The sequence below is a fragment of the Mus caroli genome, chromosome 15, assembly GCF_900094665.2.
Source record: "Mus caroli chromosome 15, CAROLI_EIJ_v1.1, whole genome shotgun sequence".
Lineage (NCBI taxonomy): Eukaryota > Metazoa > Chordata > Mammalia > Rodentia > Muridae > Mus > Mus caroli.
The window spans coordinates 91084702-91105565 of NC_034584.1; the positions used below are offsets into that span (position 1 = coordinate 91084702).

Consider the following 20864-nt stretch of genomic DNA (forward strand, 5'->3'; position numbering starts at 1 on the left):
ACCACCACCACCACCTCCACCACCACCACCTCCACCACCACCTCCACCACCACCACCACCTCCTGAAAATGTTGCAAAATCCTAGACCATATTTTCAATATGCAGGTGGTTCTACCTTACATATATAATGAGAGAATGTATACCCATATGTTATCTACTATGCTGATTAATATTATTAACGTGCAATCCGTTACACAGTATATAATGAAGATGTACAGGTCTTGTGTAACATGAGTCAGACCCTGGGTTGAATCCTTAGCACTCCCAATAAAGTAGAAATAAATAGAAATAGTTGAGTTGAGCTAGCATTGTAAGGATTTGGATGTTTCGAGAAGAGTGGGAAAAGCCATTTATGAAAAATTAAAATGACTCGAACCAGCCTTGGGGATGGAGTTTCCTTCCACCCAGTCCTATATTTCCATCCAGAAGTGAAGTTCTGAACACCAAGAGCAGACATTCCAGTCCACCGCCAGCATTTACCTAGAGGAAGATTGTCCAAAGGTCAGGAGGGAAAGGTCTTAGGAATTGTCAGTTTGGAGAGAGGATCAGGAACCCTGGAGAGTCTGGAAAGCCATTGTTGTTATTCCTCCCTTCCCCCACGGAAGAACTTTACACACCTGAATGCCGGGAGCTGGCGACTCCGGGGTAGAGAATGGGCTGGTTTAAAATGTGGCAGCATCTTGCTAGCTATCAACTGTTGAGAAATCGCTAGTAATTTACTAGGCTGCCCTCCCCTCTGGGCCAGAAGGCCTAAAGCAGGCAGAGTGCAGATCTGGCCGGGAACTCCAGCTGGATCTAACCCCAGGGCCAAATCCCGGGCCCTCCCTCTCAGCCTGGTGGCTTTATTGCCTAACTCTGAGTTATCTGCATACAAATAGTATCGATAAGGTGATGGGTGGTCCTTTGTCTTCTTCCTCCTGAGTCTAGGGAAGAGAAGCCATTTACAATCTGGCTGAGGCCAAAGCCAGAACTTTCTGGGGTAAGGTAGGGACTGCTCCAAGGCTTGAGGGTGATTGAGACCAAGGTGGAAGAGGGCCTTGAGAAAGAGCAACTTTGAGGGAGTCTCCTGGGAGAGAAGAGAGGTACGGCAAAGGCTCCAGGGGAGGACAGGACCCAGCGGGGCCAGTGACACGGACTCAGGAGGTTGCAGACGTATGTTCAACAGCAGCTGGGAAGGACGAGAATCGGCCTTTGAAAGGAAGCCAAGGAGCCAGTGGTGACTTACTGACAAACGTCTTCGGGTTTGATGCGATTGGAAGCCAAATTAAAGTCAAAGGAGGAGTGAGTGGGAGGGAGAGGACCGGACACAGGCTGTGCAAACAGCGCTTTAAAAATGTGGCTTTGAAGGCCAGGCGGTAGGACAGGCCTGGAGGTGGAGCCAAGGAAACTTACCTTTCTTTTTCGGAGCAGCGAGACTTTAGAAGGGTGGGAGCTAACCTTAGGACTAGTGACTTGCATGCTGAGCGCAGGGTCAGCCCACGGGGAGGTAGCCTGAGATGTAGGTGGCTCCCGGCGAGACTCGGCTGCTGACCTAACCCAGGAGGTACGTGTCTGCCTTTGCGCTCGGTGGGAAGGGGGACCCCGGGGTGGGGGTGGGGTGGGGGCTTCGGGTCCTCGGGCTTTCTCTAGAGTGGGGCCAGCTTGCTGCGCTGGAGTTGAAAAGGGGCCCGGTGTCCCGCAGGCGTGACTAGGCCTTTGAGACACCGGGTCTCCTCTCATCCCCTCTGTTACTGGAGGGGGAAACCGAGGCTCTGAGAAATGAGTTTCCAGACTGAGACCAGTATGGCACTGTTGTTTCTTGGAGCATTTTCCTTCCCCTGTTAGACAGATTATAGGGGAACTTGAACTGACGACTCGAGATGGTGAGGTTAAAATTCCGCATCGCTGTATGCGGTTGAAATGAAACTCTCACGAATTGTTTAAAAGATCCACGGCGGTGTGCACACCTTGAATCTTCAGCCCTCGGGAGGCAGAGGCAGGAATTCTCCCCGAGTTCTAGGCCAGCCAGGGCTACAAAGAGAAACTCTGTCTCGAAAAAAATTAAAAGACACTCCAAATTGTCCAAAAGATCTATTTTCCCCTAAAAAGTGTCTGCGTATCAAGTGTTAGGGGTTTCTGTCTCATTCTTAAATTTATTCCTTACATTTCTTTATATAGCCCATATGAAACAGTCGGGTTTTTGTTGTTTTGGGTTTTTTTTGTTGTTGTTTTTGATTTTTCGAGGGAGGGCGTCACTGTGTAGCCCTGTCTATCCAGGAACTCACTCTGTAGACTGGGCTGGGCTCTAACTGCTTTAAGAGTTTTTAAGCTTGTAATTTGTAAACATGTAATCGATTTTTTTTTTTTCAAAAGAATCGCAGTATTAGGCGTTAGTGTGAGGTATCATAAAGCCACAGGCTAGCAAGGCCATCTCAACTCCTGCCTAAGCAGTATTGAGGTCACCTGGAACTCACTTTGAAAGGCAGGCAGGCATCTTCCTGGTTCAAATTTCCATTTATGTCACAAGTGTCAACGAGGTTAAATGTGCAAGGTGACAGCTGTCAAGGCCCTGACACACACTGGAAACTAGGTTTTGGTTTTTGTTTTTTTTGTTTTTTTTAATAATTAGGCCAAAGCGCTGAGGCCTGGTAAGCAGGTAGCGCCACCTGGGAGGAGGAGACTGGGTCCTGCCAGTGGTTCCCCAGCAGTGGTTTCGTTGTAACCACATGTAACCACATTCGTCACAGGACTTTTATGTGTTTGATATGACCCTAAGGCCACCTTTAAAATATTGTTTCTATAATTTTTGGTGGATATTAACTTACCTCAAATCAAGTCTAGTGACTTCCCAGTTCAGGGTCCAGTGACTGCCCCTCCCCCAGAATACCCATAGCCCGTAGTTGGAAGGCAGGCAGGCTTTGTGGACCACCCTAGGATCCTTAATTGTCTTAGTAGGCCTGGTCCAATCTAATGTAGGCCCATTATAGGCCATGGATTTTTTTTTTTGACAAATTTAGTTCAACTTTAAACTAATACCAGAACCTAGGAAAGTCGAGTATGTGAGTACCCTTAGAAATAAGCACCTTCTTGTCTATACATGCAATGCCTTAACATTGAAAGAGATCTTGGAAAAGTCAAAAGTACTGATTTGAGATGGGTATGTTTAAATCTCGGCATTCAGGATGCAGAAGCAGGCAGGTCTCCCCATGGTCAAGGCCAACCTGATCTAAACATCGTTGAGTTCTAAGCTACGTAGTGCGACCCAGTCTTAAAAAAAAATAGATGGATGGATAGATATGATAGATAATAAATTAGATTCTCCCAAAATGCCTTTAAACAGAAAGGAGCTATTTCTAATCCTAGTATAATGTCACAGTAGGTATTTAGTCAGATGCATGAAATTATTAAACTCCTTACGTGTTTTTCCTGCAGGAAGCCCAGGCAGGCAGCACCCCTTTGTCAGGTCTGTCTGTATGATTTAAAACCTCTGTCCCATCCCTAGGGCAACTGGCCTAGCTCATTGTCAGTCTTCCAAAACTAACCTAATTATTATAAAACATTGATTAATGAAAAATAAATGCTCTGGGTTTGGCTTGGGATCGCTATGAAGTAACAGTGAAAGATTTATAATTTATGCCTTATGAAGCTACTGAAAAATTAATCATCCCCAAATTGAGAAATACAAGCAAGTTCTTTGAAAGTCATTTTTTTTATAGCAGTAGCCATCATTAATGCATATTGCTCCCACAGCATTACAGCCCCAGATCTTGCAGCAAAACAGAAAGTAATTAGGATTTGGGGAAGCGGGCCCCATTTTAAGAGTGGAATTGTAGGTGGCCATGACAGTCTTTTACCCCTCTGCCTCCAATCCCGCCCTCTCCTCAGACAGCCTTGGGCACTTGTGCACATCTCTCTGTAGGACCAGCTCCCACCTTATCTGTCCTTGGTAGCCTTTTTCTTATCTCTCCCCTGCAGGGAAGAGGCCAACTCATTTTAGTCTTTTGGAGTAAAATTCATCCTTGCGCCTTGTGCTGGAATTATAGGTGTTTGACCACCACACCGGCTGAGACAACAGCTGACCCACTGTGTGTTCCCTTCTCATTATGTGAGTCCGTGTAAAATAGCATCCAAAAACTACTAAGGGAGTTTAGCAAATTTCTCTAACCTGCCTGTATGCAAATCCCCCCGCCCTTTTTTTTTTGTTTGTTTTTTGTTTTTGTTTCAGTTCTTATAAATAAGACCCGGAACTGGAAGTTACCGGTTGGTCTTTGTTAACCACCTGAGATGATTCACCCTTTTTCTGACTGTTCTCTCTGTCCACTAAAAGCGGCATTTAGGTTTTGCCGTGTATCGAGTGAGTGCCATTCCGGCGGAGCCTGTTCTGTCTCACAGGGCAGAGGGTGTCTGACTTGGTCCGGTTGTTGCCTCCTCCTCTCTGAGTTTTGGGTTCAGTTGCTCACTGGAACGCTTCCTTTTCTTCCTCCTCCATGCTATCTCCCCCTTCTTCCCCCGGAGGACAGTGGAGAATTCTTGTAGACAACTCTGCTTGATTTGGCCCTGATCCTTGGGAGCAGTGTGTGGTCCAAGGTGCCCTGGTGAAGATACCGGGAGCCACCCTTTCCCACAGGGAAGTCACAACTTGTGGCATTTCGTCTTCCTGGGTTATGCTAACACCTTGTTCAATATTGGTGTCTCAAGCTTGAATGATTTGGTATATTTATTCTCTCCAGCCCCGCCCCCAGGTACACACAACCATCCGCTCTGGGTAGTTAGCTGCCTAGGAATAAAATGAGTAAATCTTAGTTCCAATCTCTCTATAACCTTTCCTATAGATTAGGAATGGAGAGAATGATGCTTTCTGTAGGTCACCCAAGAGCCATTCTGTGAATACCAGCACTATGTTCAAAACCCTTGCCTGCTATCTCGCCTCCGTTGGTCTTGTAGAACCCCGATGGCAGATGAACCATTGCACATGGTTAAACTGCTGTTCTGTTGTAGCTTGCTCACTGAGAATCAATCTTGGCAGGGTTGTTTTAAGTACATCCTGGCTGGAGAGTTTGCTCAGATTGAGAGCCCCACCGTTCAGAGCCCAGCACCTACCACAACTGCCTGGAACTCCAGCCTCAGGATCTGACACTCAGGTCTCCATGAAGACCTGCAGACTTAGGAGAATAAACAATACCTGCGCGCGCCCCCCCCCCCCCATATAGTATCTTGGTTCCAAAGAAGTGTCATCTGGTATGTTTCTGTCTGAGGCTGGCCTTGAACCACTGATCCTCCCATATTGTATTACAGGTTTGTTTGCACCACCGCACCTGGCTTATATTACAATTATCAGTGAGGTTCCTCCCCCTACCTCCTTTTCCTTTTTGGTATTTTGAGACAAGGTCTTACTATGTAGACCAGGCTGGCCTAAGAGCTTAGGGTTATCCTCGTGCTTCCAAGAGCTAGCATTACATAGTCCTATGATATAATACCAAGCCCAGTTTCTCAGGGATTGTGAGCTCAGAGGACAAATAATGTTTAACTCAGGTTTGTTTTTTTCCTTTTCTTTTCTCTTTTCTTTCTTTCTCTCTGTTGTTTTTGTTTGTTTGGGTTTTTTGTTTGTTGACTTGCTTGTTTGTGTCTTTTGAGACAGTGTCTCGTGTTCACCAAGCTGGCCTCAGACTCACTCTGTAGCCACAGATGACCCTGAACTTCTGATCTTCCTACCTCTCTACCTCCCAAGCCCTGAGATTGCAGCTTCTGCCTCCACCCCTGGTGATGTGGGAACGGGGATCGGACTCTTGGCTCTGCCTGTTCTCCGTGAGCACTGTCAGCCGAGCAGCACCTGCAGCCCTGTGGGTGCGATTCCTCATTAACGCCTCGTTTGCTGCCTCGTGATGATGAGCTGATGTTTTTGATCTTTCTTTTTGGATTTGTTGAGACAGGGTCTCTTTTCGTAACCTTGGCTGTCCCCAGAGCTCACTAAGTAGACCAGGCTGGCCTCTAACTCATAGATACCTGCCTGCCTCCCAAGTGCTGGGAATAAAGGTTCCCTGCAAAACTTTTTTTGATTATAATGTTTACGTGATAATGGGTAAAGACAGGTGAGTGTTTTTACCTGTTCTATGAGAACTCGCTGTTCTCCCTATTTTCTTAATTTATACTTGGGACCACAAGCTGCATAGCCTTAACATTTTAATTTGTTAGTTGAGCCCGGTTGTCTCTTTCCTTTAATACCAACACTTGAGAGGCAGAGGCAGCCGATCTCTTTGAGTTCTTTAAGGCCAGCCTGGTCTATATAGTGAATTCCAGGATAGGAGGGGCCACCTCGTAAGACCCAGAAGTTTCAGATGTAGTGGTGCATACTTCTAACACCAGCTCTCAGAGGCCAAGATGGGAAGATTGGGGGTTCAAGGCCAGCCTGGAATATACAGCAAAACCTTTCTCAGAAAATAATGATTGACAGTACCATGCCAGCTATCCACCTGTGCCTACTTAACATGCTTATATGATCTTGCCATTCTCAAGTGGCCGACACTAAGTACTTGAAGTGAATTCTGTGCCCCTCCTGGTCAGTTTGTTGGTAGTATGAAGTGTGTTTCTACCTCTTTAATTGTCTCAGGAAAAGAATCCTAGATGGCAAGTCGAATGAAGGTAACTTGCAGTTTTGTGTGTTTGGAGACAGTCCCATAACATAGCCATGGCTGACCTGGAACTGGCTATGTAAACCAGGCTGGCCTTGAACTCACAGAGATCCTCCTGCCTCTGCTTCTGCTGCCCTGGGATTAAAGGCGTGTGCACCATCGCACTTTAATTTTGAGGTTTTGAAGCCGAGTCCCACATCCGTCAGCATTTCATTCATCCAAAGTGTTTAATAAGGCAAGACCTTTTCTCTACTTAGCTCAGTCCCTGGGGACATGCGGGTTAACTAGATTGACAGGAGAAAGGGAAAATCAAGTTTGATATTTACGTCTTCCCCCATTTCTGCCCCCTCCCCCCCCAAAAAAAACCCACACCACCCTTAGGACAAAGGTGAGACACTGAGACTCATTGGAGGTTTCTCTTTGGTTGTGAAGAAAGAGGACTCAACTAGAGCTCTCTCTCTCTCTCTCTCTGATGCCTACATTTCAAGAGTCCTTTAATTAATTGTAGGTGTGTGGGTGGCATTGCAGGGTGGTGTGTGCACACACAAGTACACTCAAATGAATCTTCCTATTCATTTATTTATGTATTTATTTTTGTTTTTTTGAGACAGGGTTTCTCTGTGTAGCTCTGGCTGTCCTGGAACAACACACTTTGTAGACCAGGCTGGCCTCGAACTCAGAAACCCACCTACCTCTGCCTCCCAAGCGCTGGGATTAAAGGCGTGCGCCACCACTGCCTGGCTATTTATTTATTTTAGAGGAGATGTAATTTCATCCTTCTGGGCCAGAGGCATGTCTCCCTCCCTCTTCGGAGTCTCCACTCTTTTTCTTCACATTCATTTGTTCATTGAGACAAACTTCCCCATGTAGCATTGGCCCATCTGGAACGTACTAGACATGGCTAGCCTCTGAGGGTTCTGCCTGCCTCAGCCTCCCAAATGCTAGGATTAAAGACGGCCATCACCTGGCAAGGCTGCCTGCACGAAGGCCTTACTTTTTGAGATAGGTTCTCTTGCTGAATCTGAAGCCTGCCATTTTGGCAAGGCAAGCCGACAGGTAAACTGGGATCTGCTTGTCAGTTCTGGGGATTTGAGCAGCCTGCCCAGTTCTTCTATCTCCCCAGTCAAGTGCTTGGATCATTAACATATTAAATATGGTTTGAGCTTCAAGAAATGGTAATTGGTGGAGGTGACAGGGAACTATGTGGCCCATCAGAGAAGATCGAATCTAAACGTAAGCCACCGCATCTGCATGTTAATTTGTCTTAAGTGGTTACAGGTGGTGCCTGCCTCTTGGCTGGATGGAGCCTGGGCAGCCATGAGCTGCCCAATAGTTAAATGAGATTGCAGATGTAGGAGGGCTTCCCGCTTGCTCCTGCCCTCTTCCCTCCCTACCTCCTCCTTCCAGCCCTCAGGCTCAGCCTTCGGGAAGCCTGCAGTGTTCCTCCCTCCTCGCCATGGGGGGCGGGGTGGGGGAGAAGGGCGGCACCCTCAGGCGGCAGCTCCCAACAGTACTTCCCCTATCTTTCTTAAAGCTTGCTGCTCTGCCTAAGGGTGAGTCCCTCCCAGCGCTCTCTCTTCTGTTCTAGCAGTTCCCAGACCCAGCTTGTGCAAAAGAGGGAGCTAAGAGGCACACCGCAGGCACCATGGTCCGCCTGTTGGCCTCCGAAGTACAGCAGCTACTCCACAACAAGTTTGTGGTCGTCCTTGGGGACTCTGTGCATAGGGCGGTGTACAAGGACCTGGTGCTCCTGCTGCAGAAGGATTGCCTGCTCACTAACAAGCAGCTCAGGACCAAGGGGGAGCTGAGCTTTGAGAAGGACCAGCTGAAGATGGGAGGCGAGCTGGATACCCTGCACAACCGCACGGACTACCGCGAGGTGCGCGAGTTCTGCTCTGACCACCATCTGGTGCGCTTCTACTTCCTCACGCGGGTCTACTCTGAGTACATGGAGAGCGTCCTAGAGGAGCTCCAGTCCGGCAATCACGCCCCAGATGTGATCATTATGAACTCTTGCCTCTGGGACGTCTCCAGGTATGGGCGGAATTCCTTGAGTAGCTACAGGCAGAACCTGGAGAACTTGTTTGGGCGCATGGACCAGGTGCTGCCCAAGTCGTGCCTGCTAGTGTGGAACACTGCTATGCCTTTGGGTGACAAGATCAAGGCGGCCTTCCTCCCACAGAAGTGTAAGGGCCAGTACCCCCGGATCTCGGTAGCCACCCTGAAAAAGAAAGTGACCCAAGCCAATTTCTATAGCCATGCGGAAGCCACAAAGCACTATTTCGATGTGCTGGACTTAAATTTCCACTTCCGGCAAGCCAGAAAGCACCTGCAGGGAGATGGCGTGCACTGGAATGAGCATGCGCACCGCAAGCTCTCCTACCTGCTGCTGGCCCACATGGCCGATGCATGGGGTGTGGAATTGCCCCAGCGAGACTCATGGGAGCCTGGTTTTGAGGCGTGGGAAAGTTCAGGCCAGGTAGAGGAAAGGCAGCCCCAAGACAACCTAGGCCCTCAGGTGTTTGCCCCGTCTCCACATTGTCCTTTTAGGCCACCTCCCCTTCTCCCATCCCCTGGCTTGCCCATAAGGCCCCCACCCCTACTAGGATGTCCCCTGCCCCAGCCCCAGCACATGCCCCCATTCCCACTCTATCCTCAAGTTTCCTATTTTTCCTCAGACCCTGTTTTCCAGTCAGACGAATTCTATATCCATTCCGATAGCCCCCCACCTACCCACACTGGATATGCCTTTGAGGGCGACTTTAGCTTTTATCCCCAGCCACCTGTGCCCAACTTCCGCCCACCCTGTCATCAGCGTCAGGCCCCGATAGTACATAGGGGCTTCCCAAGGCATTTTGCTCGTGGCCCCTATAATAATCCTTGGAGAGACAGACCCAGGCGACCGCCAAAACATTCCTCAGCCTGCCTAGAGTCAAGGCCCCAGTAGTGTTCCGACTAAGCCTTACCTCTGGATGGGGCCGTGTGACGTCTGTCTGTTTTGTTTTTGGTTTGTTTGGATTTTTTTTGTCTCATTGTTGGTCTAATACAGTGACTTTGCTAACCCAACCCCAGCTAGTCCTGTCTTGGACTTCTCTTTGTTTATTGCTGTTAGAAACTGAGGCAGGGAAGAGCAGACTGGCCCCCTCCTGCTGCCTGAGGCCATCTCTTCCCCCTGAGTGACCAAGCAAGCATTCTTACTACCTCCCCCTTGCTATTCTTGTTGCCTTTTTGTAAAAATAAAATTGAAATACAGAAATTGTTTCCAAAAGCGGTTCTGCTGTTGTGTGTGTGGTGTGTATGGACGCGTGCACATGTGTGCCTGTTTGTGTTTGTGTTTAATGGTGGCGGGCTCTCCTTGCTCTTAAGCCGTTAGCTCAGCAAGGACTGTATGTATTAAATGGGCGGTTCTGAGGGCTGCTTAGTAGACTACTCAAAAACAGCTGACGGTGTAAAGGGTTCTATTTTCACAAAGAACCATTCCATTTTAGAACCGGAAAAAGCTAGAGGTGTAAAAGCTAAAACATTTGCAAGAGAAGTCTACACAAATGACTCTGAGCCTTTCCTACTCAGTACTTGTTACCATTACATTAAGGTGTGTGTGTGTGTGTGTCTGTCTGTCTGTCTGAGACACAGACAGAGGGGGGATATCCCAGGCATGTAAGGCTAGTCTCATGAACGTGCCTTTGCACTCCGCCTCCTGCTTCCTGCGTGCTGGGATTACACATAGGCACTACTATGTCTGGTTTATAGGATATGGAGAATCAAACTCCAGGGCTTCATGCATGCTAAGCAAGCATTCTACCAAATAAGCTATGATGAACAACAAGCCACGGATGTTCCAGGGAGGCTTACCTTCTGCTTGGCGGTCCCTTCACTAGTCCTGGTTTCTGGATGTGAGGAAATTGGAGAGAGGTCAGCCACACTCAACGGTGGTCCTGTGAGTTACCGTTGTAGAATAAAGCTGCAAACTGAAAGGGAGTCCCTCCCAGTCCTAAATAAGCCCTTTCGGGGTCAGCTTTGAGAGATCGCCACATCTAGTATTCTACGTGTGAGACTAAGTGTAAGTTGCCAAGTGTTTTAAGTGCTAGGCCCCTTCTCAGATAAAATACTCAACTAAGATGTGGGTAAAACCTTAGTGATGGGAATTGTTTACTGAGGGATTGGACTGGTTTGTAGGTCCCTGGTCCCACCATCTCTAAGTATAATAATATTATTCGGGATTCATGATAACGCCAGAAATCAAGACCAGATGGGTTCAGAGTTATAGGGTAGCACTCTGGCCCCAGAGAACACATTCCTGGAGAAGGGTCTTTGCCTCAGAGGTCCCAGTATCTGAGGTCCTAGGAGTGGCGAGAACTGCTGTGATGAATGGTTTTCCATGAATATGGTGATACAATATTCAAAGATGTGGATGTGGCTCTACCCCAAGTTTCTACAGAGCCTGTAAACAGCGTAGCGCATCTGATGGGGCATCATTGAAGCAGCATGGTGATGCCCTTTGAAGACCCTAGAAATGTGGGGAAAATCGGAATTTGTTAGAATGCCTCAGATTCCGGATGGGGGGGCAATGACTGGCAGTGGGTTGGCACCGTCAACCCTCACAATGCCCAGTTACCTTAATTCTGGGTTTCTTTCCCAAACAGCATGTGACTCCCTGTCTGAGTCATGCTAAGCTTTTGTATTCTCAGGGGTAAGCCAATAAACTGGCATTCCAGTGTGTCTCTGCTGAGCTAGATTGGTAAGTATTCATCCCCATTCCTCTCACTGTGCCCGTGAATCAGGTTCCTGGATACAGTGCTGAGAGCCAGACGGTGGATCAGGCATGACTTTCCTGGGGTATGGATTAAACGGTCATGGCCGGTCACTGGCAGTTGTTTCTCAGTGGGTGGGGTTTTCCTACACAGCCATGCTCTCTGACAGCTTGAGGAGCCACAAGTCTAAAATCCATGTGTGACAGCTATTCTTAGTTGTCACCTCGACCATGTCTGAGATTAACCAAAACCTGGTCAGCTGGGTAGACAGCCATGGTTGGACTAGCTGGACCACATGCTGTAAGCCATTTCTAATAAATCCACTTTTCCTATTTACGTATATATGTGTGTATAAACACATATAAACATGAAAATAAATGTAATGTACATGTATATATGCATATTTTTTTTCCATTCTTTTGGTTCTGTTCCTCTAGAGAACCCTAATACAGATTTTGGTACCAGAAGTCGTAGAGCATAAGGATGATTTTTTTTTTTAATTTTTATTATTTATTTATTTATTTATTTTGGTTTTTTTTGAGACAGAGTTTCTCTGTATAGCCCAGGCTGTCCTGGAACTCACTTTGTGGACCAGGCTGTCCTTGAACTCAGAAATCTGCCTGACTCTGCCTCCCGAGTGCTGGGATTAAAGGCGTGCACCACCACGCCTGGCAAGGATGAATATTTTAAGTGTATTAAGAGTAGGCTTGCCGGGCGTGGTGGTGCACGCCTTTAATCCCAGCACTCGGGAGGCAGAGGCAGGCGGATTTCTGAGTTCGAGGCCAGCCTGGTCTACAAAGTGAGTGCCAGGACAGCCAGGGCTGCACAGAAAAACCCTGTCTCGAAAAACCAAAAAAAAAAAAATAGGCTTTCCAGTTTGCTAACACCTGCAGTTACCAAAGCCTCTCCAGTTTACTGAAGCCCACTGGAAGCTCTAGGCTGCTAGTGGAAGACTACTAGGTAGCTAGGATGAGGGTCTTAAGCCCACGCCCACAGTGGCACACCTAATCTCCAACAAGGCCACACCTCCAAATAGTTCCACTCCCTGGGCAGAGCATATACAAACCATGACAGTGTCCCAGGCATTGGATGCCTATATCAGGGTCATAGAATGTCCCAAGATGCACCCCAATGGCACGTGGTATTGAGGAGTGCAAATGAGCATGTTCTGAGGCTGAGCAGTCATCAGCAACAATGCCCTCCTTAAACACGGGACAGCAGGATTTTAGGAGCCAGGGCCCATCTTAAATAAACCAAGAGCACCCCAGAGCTTTTGTGGAAAACCCATATGGTTTGATTGCCCCACCTGGGCTCTGGACTAGGTCCCCTCATGTTCTCATCAGCCTCTGCCTTGGCTGGTACAGGACTTGTTGAATTTGGTATGTCTCTTTATACATCTTGGTATGTATCTCCTTATCCCTGCAGGCTGTTCTAGCAGGGGCTGGCAAAACCTTGGTCATGTTTGGACAGTGTAGGATACAGTAAGAATTTTTACCTTGGAGTCATGGTATATTAGTGAAGATACTTGGTATTGTCACTTCTTACTCCCAAGTCTAAATATAGTGGGCTAGTCTGAACAAGTGGTTGGTTTGCTTGTTTGTTTGTTTGTTTGTTTGTCGTTTAGATTTTAGATTTATTTATTTTACTAGTACGAGTCCTTTGCCTGCCTGTATATATAAGTACACCCCCATGTGTGCTTAGTGCCTGCAGAAGTCAGAGATCACTGGACTCCCTGGAAGAGAAGTTATTAATAGCTGTGAACCATCTTGTGGCTGCTGGAAATGAAATCTAGGTTCTCTGTAAGAGCAACAAGTGCTCTTAGCCACTTGAGCCATCTTTTCAGCCCCTTGAGTAAATTTTGGTCGTGTATTCTACCTCAGCGATGACGTTCCACCACCAGAGTGACCGTCCCGGTCAGTGATCTGCACCATCTTTGATGCCAGTGTTCTCAAGGTTATTTGGTGTGTCACAAGGCTTTCCCAAGATCCCAAGCTTCAACTCCATGTGTTCAGAGTGGAACCCTAGAATTTTGATGGGTAGGCAGCTCACAGAAGAGGACTGTGCTCAAAATCACCGCACAAAACACCTAGGTCTGGGTTATCATGGCATGTTTCCCAATTTGTGTGGTATAATACAGGCTTAGCCATTGTTAACAGATACATCATTTCTTTATCATTTTTAATATGTTATATAAATGTGTATGTAAATATGAGTGTTTTCCTACATAAGCACAAGTTTAATACTGTGTCTAATAGCATCAATGCTGACAGCATCTGAAATTCAACCCTCTCCCCTTGTAATGGTTTGTATATGCTTAGTCTAGGGAGTGGTATGATTAGAAGGTGTGGCCTTGTTGGAGTAGGTGTATCACTATGGGTGTGGGCTTTAAGACCTTTATCCTAGCTGCCTGGAAGCCAGGACCCCGGCTAGCAGCCTTCAGATGAAGATGTAGAACTCTCAGCTACTCCTGCACCAGGCCTGCCTGGACACTGCCATGTTTCCACCTTGATAATGGACTGAACTTCTGAACCTGTAAGCCAGCCCTAGTTAAATGTCGTCCTTACAAGAGATGCTTTGGTCATGGTATCTGTTCACAGCAGTAAAACCCTAACTAAGACACCACTCAAAAAAATGGTTTCTGCCACTTTTCAAAGTGGGAGCCAGAAAAGGATCCCATGATGAGTGGCTGCCATGGCTGTTGAAATCTTGTACTTCTAGAAGAAAGCCCAAGACAATATCTTCTGTCAATGCCACGATGCACTGAGATCATGTGTCCTACAGGAAGCCCCACCCTTAGTCTGTCTAGTGGTTTCTTCCTTGTGTCATCTTACTGTCATGCCAGCCTGTGTTTTCTGTCAAGCAAAAGGCCAAGGTAGAGTCAAGCAACACATTTTGGCAGACTGGCTCAGCAGTAGGTGGTAGTACCAATCATCAATACGCCAGGCTAGCGGGAAGCCTCTCTTACAGTTGTGATTCTGAACCTACAAGCAGTGAGGGTCCTGTGAGGTGATGCTCTGATCCCTGTGAATATCCCAGTTCCTGTAAGTTTTCGAGCAATGTTTTCAGCCACTGGTGATCGTGTGTCAAACAATAATTTCATTGTGTGCAGAAAAGTGGTGATTTATATCTTCCCCTCCATTAACCAGAGCTATCTGGTAACCTTGCATTGCCTAGCAGGTTGGCTACCATGACGTATGACAATGAGTGAGGCCAGACACCTCATTCCGGTTAGCTTGACCTCTACCAACAAGAGCCAGGCGCTGAACATGAACATCTTGATCGTGATCGTATGAAATGAAGTTCTCAATAGAATCTAGGGCTTTGAAACAACCCAGGAAGGAGTCCCAGTGTTAACACAGACGTGGTTGAAGTAAGCGCAACACCGGATTGGCGACAAAGACATTGGCCCCACAGAAAGGAGAATACTGATAGAGGGTAAGTACTCTTGATTTGATATCAGAAGTAGCCAATAGATGGCCATTAGATAAGACTATAACAATCATCCCTTACTATGGATGCTGACAGGGGAGGGGGAGCCGGGAGGCATCCTTTGCATGTGACATCATCTACATTGTGGGACTTCATCTTTCCTAACCAGCCAGCAATTGTCTACATAGTCAACTGAAGGTATTTATTGGCATGTCTGTGTGAGTTAACACATGATATCCTAGTGGGCCAGTCTTCTACAAGTTTATCGGCCAATGCATATTTGTTAACTCAATTAAAAAAAAAAAAGATTATTTTGTATCCAGAAAGACATTTAATTCTCATGGCTACAGATACAAAGATATACAGATAAGTAAAGTCTAGATAAGAAACCTACATTATACAAGAGTGTTTAAGGGAGAAAGAGTCTACCTTCCTAAAGCATTTCTTCATTTTTTCCTTTGATTTCCTTTGGGTTGTGTTGGCTTTGGGTTTTTGAGACAGAGGCTCATGTGGTAAGCCTCAAGCTCTGCCTGTAGCTGAGGAGGACTCTGACTGCTCTTCCTGTCTCTGCCTCCACCAAAAGGCAGCCACCACACCCTGCTGCTAAGCGATTCCTTAACACTGGGGTCTGGAACCTTCTCACAGGAATCGACAAGGAGACTAAACCTGCATGGTAGATGACTACGTAGCACACTAAACCCTCATAGTCTACCAAAGGGTTAAATTTATTCTAAGCCACATTAAAATATCAACTAAAAGTCTGTATTCACATAATGTCTTTTACTTTGTATATAATACCACCTTTCTCCAAATGTCGGATGAAGTAAGTACTACATGAATACAGTGTGGGGGATGAATACAGTCTAATATATTAGAGATGGGAGCTGGCTCGGTGGGGAAAACATTGGACTTGTAAGCATGGTGGCTTGAATTCAATCCCCTGCTCCCTTGTGTTGAAATGGGAGAACTGACAAATTGTCATCTTACCTCACATGTGTTTTGTGGCACACACACCTACACACACACACACAAAAACCATAGTAATAAAAGATATTTTTAAAAATATTGTTGGATTCAAGGCTTCCATTTATAACATAGGAGAATGATGGAACTGACCTTCTAGGGGTGTTATGAGCTTTGAGTCAAGACTCTAAGCTCTGTGGGTTGCAGGTTGTGGGTTGCGGGCACCGCCGTTCAGTGGTACAGTGCTTGATAGTATGCACAAGGCCCCAGTTAACCATAATGCCAGCAAACAAAAACAGCCCTCAGAGCTTCGGTTGCTGTACAGTTATCACTGTAAATATCTGCAGAGCTGAGCATAGGGCTACCTGCCTGCTGTCTTAGCACTTGAGAAGAAGAATCAGGTACAGAGTTTGAGATGCACTTGGGCTACGTGCTGAGTTCCAGGGTGGCCTGATTACAAGCAAGATTTTCTCTGTCTTTGTGATGGCTTGTATATGCTCGGCCCAGGGAGTGGCACTATTAGAAGGTGTGGCCCTTTTGGAGTAGGTGTGTCACTGTGGGTATGGGCTTTAAGACCCTCATCCTAGCTGACTGGAAGACAGTCTTCTACTAGCAACCTTCAGATGGAGATGCAGAACTCTCAGCTCCGCCTGCTCCATGTCTATCTGGATGTTGCCATGTTCATGCCTCAATGATTATGGACTGAGCCTCTGAACCTGTATGTAAGCTAGCCCCAATTAAACATTGTCCTTATAAGAGTTGCCTTGGTCATGGTGTCTGTTCACAGCGGTAAAACCCTAAGCAGTCATAATAGAAACAACAAACAAAATCATAGCATTCAAGAGATGGAAGAAAGAGAATCACTCAGAGACCAGCTTTGATAGCCCAGCATGCATTCTTATAGAACCCAAGACCACCAGCCCAGGGATAGCCCCACCCACAGTGGTCTGCATCCTTACACAAGATTCACTGATTAAGAAAATCCCAGCCGGGTGTGGTGGCGCACGCCTTTAATCCCAGCACTTGGGAGGCAGAGGCAGGCGGATTTCTGAGTTCCAGGACAGCCTGGTCTACAAAGTGAGTTCCAGGACAGCCAGGACTACACAGAGAAACCCTGTCTCAAAAGAAAAAAAAAAAAAAGAAAAGAAAAGGAAGGAAGAAAGAAAGAGAGAAAGAAAGAAAGAACCCTAGAAGCTTCCCTATAGCCAGCTCTTATGGAAGCATTTTCTCAAATGGGGTTCCCTCCCGTCAGATGACTCTAGCTTGTGTCAGATTGACATAAAATTACCCAGCACAAACACCTAAACTTTAAAGTGACACTACCAGGGCCCAGCCATTAAGGCTAAGTAGCGCTCTTACAGAAGACTCAAGTTTGTTTCCCAGCACCGACCTCAGGAGCCTGACCCTGCCTTTAACTCCAGTTCCCAGGACCGTGTGTCCTCTTCTGGATTCCCCAGAGACCTGTACTCGAGGGACACACAATTTTACGACTAACAAAAGGACTCTTAAGTCCCTACAGCCCGGGGTTATTCCCTGTAAATGGTATAATAGCTGGAAAGCACTTAGCATAACGTCTGAGCATACAGTAACTGGTTCATTCAGCTAAAATATAATCAGTTTGAAAGGGTACCCCTGGATTGTCTTTTCTAGATCCCAGAGAGAAAAGGGCAACCCAAAGTGTCCTGGACTAGGAAGCATCTTTAAAAGGCTGTTTATTGAATGGGCCAGAGTTGGCACAGGAAACACCAAAACCAAGGTCTCAGCACAAAGGAGGTTTAATTGCCCCCCCCCCACCCTACCCCAGTTGGGGGGGGGCAGGAATAAGGGACAAAGACAGGAGACTGGACAAGGGAGAATGGAAAAGGAACAAGAGTTTTGGAGGGAGGATACTTGCCCTGGAGGAACAAAGAACTGCCTCTGGATAGAGAGGAGGCAGCCCTGGCCCATAGGCAAATGCAGTTTATAAGGGGAAAGGGGAAACCCTGTTGGGATGAGCTGGTTCATTTTCATTGGACAGGTTATTGGCCAAATAAGGGAAAAGCTAGCCTCGGTGGCTAGCTTTAGGAATGGGATCTGCAGCTTAGCAAAGGAAAGAGAAGGAGGGAGGAGAAGACCTGCCAGAGCTATGCTTACCTTGCTCAGGCCTGCTAGAGCCCCTTCGATTATTTTAAGGTCAGGCGTTTGCTTTAGAAAAATCAAGGATAGAGGACAGCCAGGGCAGTCGCCTTAGCAAGCCGGATCAATGGCTGCTTTCTAACCCCGCAGGCCTAGAAAGCGCAGAGCTCTGAAAGCTGCTTAGCCTGAAGACAAAACATTCCCTTGCTTTTTGAAAATGATGGCCTTGAATCGAAAGACATAAGCAGGCGTCCGTGCAGCATTCCGATGTCCTGGCTTGCTTCACTCTTGATTTCTTTCCAGAAAGGTGTTTAACATGAGCCTAGGAAAAAAGAGAACACATCGCATCGATGTTTCGTGACTAGATCTCAGACAAAAGGAAAATGGGCGAGGCTTCGGTGGCTTGTGGTCCGCAGTTCTCCTTGCTTGGATCCAAGAGATTGTCTGAGTTCCAGCTCTCCACAGTTCAGATTCACCTCCCCAGTCCCCTCGGCCACTGCTCCAGAGCTCAGTCCTCCCAGAGGATGATGGGATATGGAACACCTCCAGTATTCTTTCTCTTATCCCTTCCCGTGAAGGCATATGGTTATTCTGGATATCTATATACACATGTGTGTACACATATACAGCAGACTTCGATAAGTGCGTAGGAAATATACTGTCTTGTGTCCTGTAGGTTTAGAGACAGGTCAAAGATGATCCTTGTCAGGGGTTTAAAATATGATAAAGGTCTCGGGATATGGCTCAATGGTAGAGTACTTGGCTAACATGTGTGAGTACTCGAGCCCAGTTTTCAGAAACACACACACACATACAGGGAGGAGGAGGAGGAGGAGGAGGAGATTCAGCCTACTCACACTGCCTTTAATCCAGACGACACAGTGAATGCTCCTGGAAGAGAGAAATATCTACAACAGTACCCAGATCTTAGGGAGGGGAAGCTGACATGTAAGGGCAGGAGCAGGGACAGTACAGGTTGTGGCTCTGCTTTGTTAAAAAAAAAAAAAACAGACAAGATTAACCTCTCCTGCCACAGGTGACCTCATCCTAATGAAGGTATATGCAAACAAGAATTTAGAAGTAGGGCAGAAGAGAAAAGCATGCTACAGAGTAACCAATTGCTTGGGAACAAACCAGGACAAATGGCTTCTCCTGGCTCATGATTCTAGCCCACTGGGAAGGGACTACATGTGATAGTGAGTGAGAGTGGGGAGAGGGGGCATCTTTGAAAAGCCAGTATTCTGCCAAGCAGGGGTTTAAACTGAGAAATGTCAGAATGGTCACTCTCAGTCATTTTTGATGCTTTCGGTTGAGCCCAGGTTCTCACTACTCCTGAGCGACACACACAAGACCCCAGTCTTCCCACCACTAGGGAAAACTCTATCTTTGTTAATTAAAGATGGTTTCATCTAAAAAAACAAAACAAAACACTCTTGAAGTCAAATTATGGAATTCTGATACACCAGGGGAGTGATTCTGGCTGTCTCATTCTGTACCAGATGAGTGTTGAAGCCCGGGTCCTGGCGGCCCTAACAAGCTAGGCTCCGCCACTTGTCCTCCATAGGCCAATTAAAGATGTAATTGCCAGTCAACAGAGAGAGAGGAGATGTGCCCAATGTGGTCATGTTAGGAGGGGGAACAAATAAGGAAATCAAGACACCCTCCCAAACCCAAGGTTACCATTGAAGCACTGACCTGAGATAAAAGTTTTTACTCATTATTTGGCGCATGGGTGTCAAGGATGGGGTGGGGTAGAGAGGTCAGAGAACAACCTTCAGGAGCCTGTAGGTTCCAGGGGAACTCATGACAGGTGCTCTGCCTTCAGATCCTTCTTGAAGATTTGAGTTAAAATAAATAACAAGAGACCCCAATAACTAAACAAGGTGTGGTCCAGCCAACCACTGTCTCTCTCACCTGGTGGTCTGACAAGTTGTCAACTGTGTTAAATCTCTTCCAGGGAGGCAATTTTGTCCTCTGGCTGACAACAGGCTTCAGCCTTTTCCTAGTGTGTTGTGTGACATTGTTTGTGGGGAGGTTAAAACAGATATCCACTCACACCTAACAGAGCGCCAACAGCTGTCCAAAGGGAGGATACCACCAAAGTCCAGCCCGACCATGCCTGCCTGTGTGCCACCATTGCTTCCTGCCACGATGATAATGGACTAAGCCTCTGAAACTCCAAGCCAGCCCAAATCAAATGCTTTCCTTTATAAGCATTGCCTTGGTCATTGTGTCTATTCACAGCAATAGAACACTAAGAGGCTTACAAAAGCAGAAGTGACTCAAGACAGTTGCCATCACCAAAGCCCAGGCTTGCATGGATGACAGCTCATGAAAGCTGGCAATCTGGAGCACACTGCGTAGCCTGCAGGCAGATCAACAGGATGGAGGTGTGCTGAGCAGGGAGTTCAGTTGCTCTGCGTATCTTCCAGGCAGCTCTGCTTGTCTGAAGATCTTATAGACAATTTAGCTTGTCAGAGAGTGACTGAAGGAATCTTTACTGCCTATATACTCTAGAGGAGAGAAGCCTAGTGAATCTGTTCAGTTTCAGGGACTTCCTGAAGCTGTTTGAATTGTCTATTTCCAGTCTTAATGAGCTTCCCAGCAAGAGGGAGGGCTTTGCCTCTCCTTAGACCATCCTGTTTCACTCCCTGTAAACACCCTGCTTAAAACCTGCTCTTGTCACATCCTATGTCTTAAAAAGTTTCCTCCCAAGATGGAAGGTTTTGCCCTTAGAAGAAACTGCTGCACACCATTCTCCCAGGAAATTTCCTGGGGGGAAATTTCAACTCCTTGGGGACTGTCTTAGTCAGGGTTTCTATTCCTGAACAAACATCATGACCAAGAAGCAAGTTGGGGAGGAAAGGGCTTATTCAGTGTACACTAGCACACTGCTGTTCATCACCAAGGAAATCAGGACTGGAACTCAAGCAGGTCAGGAAGCAGGAGCTGATGCAGAGGCCATGGAGGGATGTTCTTTACTGGCTTACTTCCCCTT

At 46.9% G+C, this 20864-nt stretch overlaps 1 protein-coding gene across 6 annotated transcripts in view; it reads left to right on the forward strand.

Moving 5' to 3' along the window:
• The window catches only part of Pced1b (PC-esterase domain containing 1B), a 137756-nt gene extending 127892 nt beyond the window's left edge, over nucleotides 1–9864 (forward strand). For 3 of the 6 annotated variants that reach the window (XM_021183720.2, XM_029469637.1, XM_029469638.1), the window contains one exon: nucleotides 8197–9864. In XM_021183720.2, the coding sequence (XP_021039379.1) occupies nucleotides 8254–9555 (1302 nt within the window). In that variant the 5' untranslated portion in view covers nucleotides 8197–8253 and the 3' untranslated portion in view covers nucleotides 9556–9864. Of the gene's footprint in view, nucleotides 1–377; nucleotides 1544–8196 lie in introns of those variants that run through there. The other 3 variants (XM_021183722.2, XM_021183723.2, XM_021183719.2) reach the window with 3 other exon arrangements.
• Nucleotides 9865–20864: the final 11000 nt, after the last annotated feature.